At 36.0% G+C, this 7,400-nt stretch overlaps 1 protein-coding gene across 3 annotated transcripts in view; it reads left to right on the forward strand.

Annotated features, from left to right (window-relative positions):
- UACA (uveal autoantigen with coiled-coil domains and ankyrin repeats) overlaps positions 1-6,052 on the forward strand; it is a 102,327-nt gene extending 96,275 nt beyond the window's left edge. For all 3 annotated transcript variants that reach the window (XM_087824736.1, XM_087824729.1, XM_016201144.2), the window contains 2 exons: positions 1,847-1,912; positions 4,383-6,052. In XM_087824736.1, coding sequence (XP_087680862.1) covers positions 1,847-1,912; positions 4,383-4,454 — 138 coding nt within the window. In that variant the 3' untranslated portion in view covers positions 4,455-6,052. The remainder of the gene's footprint in view (positions 1-1,846; positions 1,913-4,382) is intronic.
- Positions 6,053-7,400: the final 1,348 nt, after the last annotated feature.

Here is a 7,400-nt window from a genome sequence, read left to right on the forward strand (position 1 = left end):
GTTAATCAGTTTAAACAATTGTTACATGCCTTCTGTTAAATGCAGGATCACAGTAGCTTATATATGTATAGAAGCTTATTTAGAAATCAGGTTGATTTGTGGCTGTGATCAGGTCCAAGAATGTAATTATTTTTGCTAAAAGTTACTTACACTAGTGGTATAATATACTTCATTTAGTGCCTACAGTCTGCCAGGCACTATACTACGTTTTACATACTTTAAACTTTATTTTCATCACAACCTTAGAAGTTTTATTCCCCCATTTGACATTGCATGTTAAGGAAACAAAGATGAAAATACTTGATGCATGGGGTCATATAGCTAGGATTCAATCTTGAAATTTGCTGACTCAAAATCTGGTATCTTTCCAACTGCAGCACACTCTCTAAAGTATTGGTTCACTAAACTAAAGGGAGTTTTAAAAATCTTTTTATGAGTAAAGATAGGCATTCCTATGGTTTTATACCTTATATATTATCCAGATGTTTTAATATATATGTATATCCATATACGTACTTCTATCCTTATAAATATCTATATCAATATATATATCCTTTATATATTAAAGGAAACATCTGGATTAAGAAGCTGAAGATGAGAGCTCAGTTCTAAGCCCTGCCATTTAAAAGCGAGTGACATGGAACATTCCCCTTAACACTTGGCTTCTTCATTCATAGAATAAGACAATAAAAACTGATTACTTATTTGTTTGTTTGCTTTTTAATTGAATGAGCTAAAATAATATACGTGGAAATGCTAAGTAAAACATAGCCCAATCAAATATAAATCGTTGCTAATATTTTTTTATTCTATAGGTATTTGTTATGAATTATTTTTGAATAGAAGAAAGTTATTTTTTTAAAGTTTTCATTTTATAACACTTAGATCTTATCAAAGGGATATGGTAGTCCCTTCAGTAATCAGAAATATTTGTTTATTATTTAATACGTTCATGACACTGTGCTAAGCTCTGCCAGGGACAAAGAAAGCATACAGTTCCTGTCCCCAAGGAGTTCTGGGTAGTTATAGAGGCAAAATATAGACCTAAAAAAGTAAAATAACAAGAGAAAAAATACCAAATATAGAATTGTGAATACAGTCCCAGATTCTAAGTGATAATTAAGTCCCAGGAAGGATAGGTGACTGTTATGGTAAGAGCTAGCTTCAGAGAAGTAGGGAATAACTGGCCTCAACTTGCAAGGTAGATGGTGTTTTGGTAGGTAAGAGGAAAACAGAATCTTCTGGGCAAAGGCAATGACGTGAAGCAAGGCATGGAGGAGCTGCAGGTGGCCTGCCCGGGACAGGGAAAGGCCCATCAGCTTCGCTAGTAGTGGGAGTTGTATTTGCAGTCAGATTGTGAAGGCTGTGAGAACCAAGCTGATGAGTTTGGATTCTCTCTTCTATGTAATGAGGTATCACCCAAGGTTTTAAAGCCAAAGCTATATGAGGAAAGAGCTGCTTCTATCTCCAAAGCACGATAGAGAACAAAGTCTAGAGACGGGGACAAGATGAGAAGCTTTTGCAATAATCTAAAGTGTAAGTTGATAAGTGTCCACATGATTTCATGGCATTAGATGTGAACTAAGACAGTCATTTCATGTGACCTAGGATAAGCAGAATTACTTTCACTATGAACGTTCCCACACATTCATGAGAAAAGTTCATACTGTTGTTATGCTGTGGAATTTTGCATGTGGTGGGTCCAAGGTAGTTTGTTACAAGAAGCAGCAGGAACACTTTAATAATTGTTTTGTAGCCTCAAGCCTGAGGACCAGCAGTGTTACAAGCCTCCATGTGTTTGAAAATACGAATGCTGATATTCTTATCTATCTTCCCACATTTCTAGGATGCTGACAGGCAGCACCAAGAAGTAATTGCAATTTATCGGACACACCTTCTTAGTGCTGCACAGGTAAAGAACTGTTTCTCCTTTGGAAAGGATATTATTTTAGAGAAAATATTTTTTCATGTTCAAGTAAATTTATGTGGTCACATTTAAAGTAGTTGTACCCCATATGCTTATTTAAAAACAATTGTTTTTTTTTTAATCATGGCTTGCATATCTCCCAGAGAAATTTACAAAGCTATATTGCAACACAACATCTTAAATTTAATGTTATCTCCATCTGCTTGTCACTCATTTTATAGACAGTTTGGCAACATATGATGGCAGCACACGTTGATACTACTGCTAGCTGGAGATGATGCCTTGACAGCCACACGTGGCTGTCACCAAAAGAGGAGAGTGGAAAAGATACTATTGTTTCTTGGTAGCTCAGGAGTATTTCTTTGAAATGTAGAGAATACTATAAAAGTACAAAAATGATGAGTAAGGTGTGCACAGAATTGTAATAATTTAAGGAAAAAATTTGGTTCTGTTAGGAGATTATCAATAATATTTATTGAGCCTTAAACTCAGTGAAGTATACATTATACAGTCTTTGGGTATATAATGAGAAAGCTATTTAAAAAAAAAATCATACCAAGAAAATGTTTAATATATGAAGGATGCTATACTTAATGCTCAGTAGAAACCCTATGATCAGCCTCTCCAAAATTCTCAGAATAGATTTTTCAGGAAGATGTCCTAAAAGAGACAATGTTAGAATAATGGGGGCGATATAAAAGGATTGTTAACGATTTGAAGTGTATCAGGCCACATGGTTAAAAGAAAAAACATAGATGTTGAGAGAAAACTTCAAAGAAAGGTGTTTAAAAAAAAGAACTAGGTAAAATAATGAAAAGGAAGAAACTATGACATCAAATTCTTAAAATAAAAAAGCTGAATGGGAAACCAATGGAAAAGAATGAATGGTATGATAGAAGAATATCTTGGACTACTTTATTTTGAGTAAGTAGAAGAGAGGCTGGGACAGGAAAGTATATTGCAGTTATCAGGGAAGGCTGTTGAGGGACCACAGAATGGGAAGTTTAGGGGGGAAATAGAAAGTATAGATCTGTATTAGAGAGGGTGAGGAACTCACTCAGCTCAGGTATTGGCCAAGGGAGGAAGGGCATGCTTTCTCGAAAGACACTGCAAACTAACAAGGTTTCCAACTTTGTATGTATGCTTCTGAAATTATTTTCTACTGACTCCTAAAGAAACATAACAAAAGCAGTGGCATCTGAAATAGTCTTGCCTTCTGGCATCATAAAGTTAACTAAGAAATTCAGTTTAGTCAACTGTGGATAATGTTTGAAATTTAAACATCCTGCCTGTTATAGAAACAGATTTTAGAAAGAAAAATTTTTGTATTAGTAGGAAGCGTTTTGCTGAAACCTATTCAAGTGCTCCAGCAAAGAAAAAGAAGTGGGAGCTGTAATAAGCCCACCATATTGACTCTAATTTAATCAACCCTCTTGCCATCTTTTTAAGTTTAAAGTATTTTTTTCTAAATATAAATGGCTAAGGTTCAAGTAAAAAGATCTCAACCTCATCAGGATAAGATGGTGGGCTTATAGCGTTGGTCAGGGCATTACGGAAAATGGGCATTTATGCCCTGTTGGTGGGAGTGTAAATTGTTATAATCTCCATAAAAGAACATTTGTAGTACTTAGCAAAACTGAAAATTGAGCTTATTTTTTGACCCATCAATTTGTTTTCTGGGAATCTACTCATAAGATTGGAAACACCTTAAAATGCCCATCATTGGGGGAATGGGTAAAGAAATTGTGATACATCCACACAGTGAGATGTTATATAATATTTTTAAATAATTAGGGAAATAATTTGGGATAGCTTTCTATGACACCAGGTAGAAAGGCAAGTTGCAAAATTATATATATGATTCTATTTATGTAAAATATATAATACAGGGATCTTTCATTAATTACTTTTCTAATTAAAAAAACTTTAACCAGGAGCAAGAATAAAAATTTCTTTGTAGTTTACTTTGCTCATTTATAACTCGTGTTGTCCCTTATCATCCGAACTGTTATAAGAGAGAAATGTGTCCATTCTCTAATAATAGATGTTAAGAAAAACTGGTGTGCACCACTTTTTTTTTTTTTTTTTTTAATATATCTTTATTGATTTCAGAGAGAGGAAGGGAGAGGGAGAGAGAGAGATAGAAACATCAATGAAGAGAGAGTCATTGATCAGCCGCCTCCTGCACGGGGAATCAAACCATGATCTCCTGGATCATAGGTCAATGCTCAACCGCTGAGCCACGCCGGCCGGGCTGGTGTGCACTACTTTTAAATTTTTTTGTTTCCAGTGTAGAGCTCTAAATCCTTTAGGAAATAAACTAAGGTAGTGAGGATTTGACATTTGGTGAATCACAGCCAATTAGGCCCTATTATAAAGCCTTAGTCTTTAGTTAGGATTCTTGTGTAAATTAAGATGAAATAAAATAGTTCTCTCCTTTCTTCATTGTCTCAAGGGTCACATGGATGAAGACGTGCAGGCGGCCTTACTCCAGATTATACAGATGCGGCAGGGGCTTGTGTGCTAGTGGTCAGTGCTGACCTGCCCGTGTCCACTTCACCCGCTGGTGCTGAACATTCTGTTGCACGGCATGGCCTTTCTGGGCCTTCCTGTGCTAGTGTAATTGAAGTAAAGTGTATTTTGTCCCATTAGTAGGTTTTTAAAAATTAGATGAGTATGTTACTCTTTCAGTATCAGTTTAAAACTTATATTTCATATATGTTAATTTTACAGTTAAGCAAACAACATAATACTTTGCCTTGGACTGGCCACGTACTTTTAAACCATTGAGTCCCTAATAAAATATAAGCCATCTGAGTGAGGTTGAAGAGGAATTAGGCTGAAAAAATTGTTTAAAGATTTCTCTCAGAGAAATGAATTTGGTCAGTAGCCACTTTTAAGCTGATCAAGAGATCTTTCAGCTCTTCGGTCTGAGCCATGAGACCTAATATGGTTTCAAGGAATGCAATATAACTTGGCAGGCCAAGTTGTGCTTTTATTGAAGTAACTTAACGAGTGCCTTTGACTTTTTTTGGAGGTACACTTTTTTCTTCTTATACTAGTAACTTTTGTGCCTTTTCAGATAAATTTCTTTTCCTAATGGTTTGCAGTGCTAAATTACATTTAGATTAAGAACAGGCCAGGGTGGACTATATCAGGAATTTATAATAAGATTGCCTCATTATCTCCACAACAGTATCTTAATTTTCACTGTGGTGACTTTTCTTACTGCAGTATTTAGAAAAGTATAAATGGCATGCTAGATTTTTCAGTGTTAAAAATTTTAGACTTTTTTAGCAGTTACTTTGACATTTGCTACTATAGTAACCAAGCACCCATTAAACATGCATCCTCCAAATGTTTATACTTATTTATAGGAAAATTGCACTAATGAGATTAATAATGTGAAATGCAGCTTTCTTGCAAAATTAGCATGAGAGAATTGGTTTTAGAAAACAGATCTTTAAGATTTTAAACAAAAATACAATAATATAGTAAACTTTAAGAGTATAGATAGTGAGAAAATAATAAGATTGGACATATTCATAGTGGATACTCTGTTGTAACGAACCATTTTTATTAACTACATCTCATTAAAGTTTATGTTTTGTTATTTTTATTAATTTTTATACTGTTAAGATTGAAAATTACTAATTTGACTGTTAGCAAATAAACTGAACAAATGAATTATTTCCACCAAGTTTTTTAAAATTGCAAAGTGTACCTTAGCAATAATCTTTGAACGTTCTGAACCATACTTTTGATCCCATTGTGGTATCATAACAAGGACACAGGACCATCAATACAGCTTTTCCCACCAAAGAAAAAGTCCTTGTATTTCTTCAGTGTAGAAACAACAGTGAAAAGTCAGAATTGGGTTTATTCTTAATTCTGTAGGTAGATATACACAGTTTACATAAGCAATATTTGGATTCTTTAATTTTTATACTTAATGTGTTCTGCAGCATGGGTTCTGTTTCATGAGTATTAGATCTCCTACTGAAGCTCTGGAGTGGAGAAGGTTCTTAACTGAATAGTCACATTTGTTTTGTATTTGGTGGAAAGGGAACTCTATGTATATTTTATTTTGTCTTCAGCCATCAATAAAATGTTTTCTGTGAAATACTTTTGAGCATCCTTATAAGTAAAACAAGTCCATTTGCTGTCTTTGGAGAATGTGGTGTAGAGACTGATGGGTTCCAAAGTACAGGTGGTGATACCTGTTTTCAGTTACTAGTAGAGTGAAGGGAGTATCAAGGTACCGTGAATTGGCCCCGTCCTCTCACTCGCTCACCTTTCCATATCAAAGGCAGACACTGCATTTACAACACTGAGGCTAAAGGGGTTTTTTGTTTCTTTGTTTATTTTAATCTTCACCCCAGGATGTTTTTTCCTTTGCTCTTTGGAGAGAGTGGAAGGGAGAGTGAGAGAGAGACACATGGATGTGAGAGAGACACATCAGTTGATTGCCTCCCACACGTGCCCCTACCAGGGCCAGGACTGAGCCTGTAACCGAGGTAATCCCTTGGCGAGAATCAAACCCAGATCCTTTAGTCTGCGGGCTGGCACTCTAACCACCCAGCCAAACTGGCTAGAGCAAGGCTAAAGGCTTATAGATAGTAAACATTGGAACATAGATAATGAGTGATGCCGGTGCCTCTGTTGTCCTGTGTTCAGAAAGACTGTGAGGTCTGAACTTCTAGCAAGAGGAAGATGGGTTGTAGTCTAAGATGTGGTGCTCTCTGAAAGAACTCTGAGTTCCTGTGGGGTACAGTCCTTTGTTGAAAACTTTATTACTATTCCATTGTTTAGCCCCCCCGCCGATTCATTAATAAAGCTCAGTGTTGTAAAGAACTATTAACATAAAATCAAATATCTAATGAACATCTTCAAGTTTCATATACAGTCACTAATCACTTGCTATACCTGTGCTGTTCTAAAACTCCAAGTTAAATCAGCCTAACCTTTCTTACAGCTTTTTTTTTTTGTTTTAACCTTTTCTCTTGACCCAACCAAATGTTATATAGTTTAAAATGTTCTGTTATTCTAAATGCATGGGATTATTGCTGCTTAAAAAATCTTGCAGCTTTAGAACTTGAGCACTTGTTTCCCTCAGTGCTACTAGCTGTCCGCTAACCGGGACCTAAGCGCTGTTCTCATGCACACGCTTCTTACCTGTCTGAAGGGCCCATGTTCTTGGCTCACTTGTTTCAAAGTAGAATAGGGAGAGTTTCAAATGAACTGTCGGTGTCCACGATGCCTGCTTACACTGGTGCCTAACAAGCCGGCAGTGGTTACAGGCATCTCTTGACGTCTGCTTCACCGTGGTGGAGGAAAATGACTTCGTACAGCCTCTTTATTTTCCTCATCACTGAATTCCTCAATCTTGTGGAGATCGTTCTTCCTCTTGTATGTTCTGTGCATCAAAGTAATGGCACCACCTCTGGCTCTAAAATAAGGATTGAAAGAGGGT

Source organism: Miniopterus natalensis, chromosome 1 (genome assembly GCF_054644295.1).
Source record: "Miniopterus natalensis isolate mMinNat1 chromosome 1, mMinNat1.hap1, whole genome shotgun sequence".
In the NCBI taxonomy this organism is placed as follows: Eukaryota; Metazoa; Chordata; class Mammalia; order Chiroptera; family Miniopteridae; genus Miniopterus; species Miniopterus natalensis.